Source organism: Cladophialophora immunda, assembly GCF_000835495.1.
Source record: "Cladophialophora immunda strain CBS 83496 unplaced genomic scaffold supercont1.3, whole genome shotgun sequence".
NCBI lineage: Eukaryota > Fungi > Ascomycota > Eurotiomycetes > Chaetothyriales > Herpotrichiellaceae > Cladophialophora > Cladophialophora immunda.
This window is the reverse complement of record NW_015622543.1, coordinates 584,877-586,886: the sequence shown is the minus strand read 5'-3', so window position 1 is coordinate 586,886 and position 2,010 is coordinate 584,877. Positions and strand designations below refer to the sequence as shown.

General features: G+C 49.8%; 1 protein-coding gene across 1 annotated transcript; it reads right to left on the bottom strand.

Moving 5' to 3' along the window:
• Positions 1 to 416: 416 nt before the first annotated feature.
• Positions 417 to 1,358, bottom strand: PV07_04791 (uncharacterized protein; the record flags this gene model as incomplete). The annotated part of the gene is made up of 1 exon (XM_016391636.1): positions 417 to 1,358. One exon carries the CDS (start codon positions 1,356 to 1,358, stop codon positions 417 to 419), a length of 942 nt encoding a protein of 313 aa, XP_016249155.1.
• Positions 1,359 to 2,010: the final 652 nt, after the last annotated feature.

The following is a 2,010-nucleotide window of genomic DNA, read 5'->3' as shown; positions in this document are numbered from 1 at the left end:
CAGCTATCACAACGTAGGGCAAAGGAAAGTATGGGCACGGCGGATTCGGTTTCAAACCCCTGTAAGCGAGACATCTGTATCGAAGGGAGGGATTCCTGCCTCGCCGACACTATAGCCATTGTAGTACTTTGGCTAAGAACAACTACTTTGTCTATCTATGCCACTACCGGGAAGTGAAACCCCGTCTCCAACCCCCACGATTTCTCCTGCTCCTCATATTTCACAATTTCGCATTTCCCCCCTTTTCGCAGGCAGACATCTTTTCAAAGGCAGCAGAGATGGAAGATAATAGACAGGCAAGTCTCGATTGAGGAAGAGGGCTTTGTACTCCCACGCCAGACTAGTAGATCTGCCCGTGGAATAGAATTTTATATGCCTCGTGGACCATATGAGCCCAAAAAAGAGGTGCTTGTACTTCACAAGTGATTAGGAAAGAAACGATATCGATTCTCAGCATACCAAACATGATCATGCGCCAGAATGACCTCAAAGTTGTGTTCTCCATGTGGCTTCAGCAACGTTCTGATCCTTCCCACTGTTTCAGCTGCACGCTCTTTGTCGAAGTGCGCGCATCTATCTTGGCCGTGGATATCTTGATAGACAGCGAGGTCCTTTTCTCCCGTGAGAATACGCGGATCATGACACGCGTCGCCGCCCAAGTAGACCCATTGTTTGGGCTGTATTCGGGCTAGCACATTAATATGCCCTTCCATATGACCCGGGGCGTCAATCACATATAGCGAGCCGTCACCGAAGAAATCCAATGCGGCAGGAAAAGGGCCCAAAGGACGCCACTTGTGATTCGGATCCTGGGAGACGAGAGATGGCGATATTAATTGCTGGTTGCTTGAGGACAGAACAGGTGGAAGTTCCACTACCTCGTGATTGTTGAACAGATCGGATTCGAAGAGTGAAATCTCGTAGCCTGGTCCATGGCCTTGCATAGTCTTGATGGCGCCGGATCCTACCACGTAGCGAGCATTGGGAAAAGTGGTGGGATCGCCGATATGATCATAGTGAACGTGGCTGAGTATGATCAGGTTCACTTCTGCCGGATTGAGACCATTAGTCTGGAGAAATTCGGCCGCATCAGTGGTGACCCTATAAGGCAGAAGAGAGTTCTTGATCCTCTGGGTGACCGATGGCTTATAGTCTTCAGGGCGATGTCGCAGTCCACCATCGAACACTAGATTTGTGCTCCCATGTTGGATCAAGAATGAGAGGGAGGGAACTGTTTGCTTCGCTCCCGGTGATGGATCAGTTACAAAGTACTTTTCTTGAAGGGTGAGTTCGCCCGCGTTGATGGCGGATACCTTGACATATATTTGATTGTGAGATGGTTTTGGAAACTCCATCATTTTGGTAAGCTTATACAAATGCTTGGTGATGGGCGAGGACGACATATACGATCCAGGCCTAGATGATCCTTCTATGGCAACCCCTCTTGAAATTTCTCCAACTCTGAGCTCCCGTACTACCCGTGTCGCCAACTCCTAGCTGCCCACTAGGATCTGCTCCACTGATCGATCTTACGTCGAATCCCAGTCCTCGGCAGCAAATTAGCCGAGTCTAAGAGCTCAACTGCCCCACGTTTTGCATTATAAATTCCTGGGGAATGACTCAGGACAGCAACTTCGACAGCAACTTCGTACAACAGCAACTTCGCTTAAATGCTTGGCCAAAACTAACCCCACCTATTTTGTATGGCGCTCGTTTTTGCAAGTCACACAATCGAATATTGAGTCAATATCGCCACCTAACCTCGCTGCCGCCTAACCTCGTCGCCGCCTGTTCTATATAGCCAACCTTGGTGTTGAGATCCTCATGTTCTGACCAATGGCGAGTGCCCAATCTTCAGCCTGGCGCGCCAGGCCAGGCTGTCCTGACCACCTCCGCAGGCCACTTGAGAAGGCTGTTAACGCCTTGCCGCCTGCGTACCTTGCCGATCCTGTTACAGACGAACCTTTTGACACTATTGATGATTGCTATAGACGCCTCGTTGGATACTCG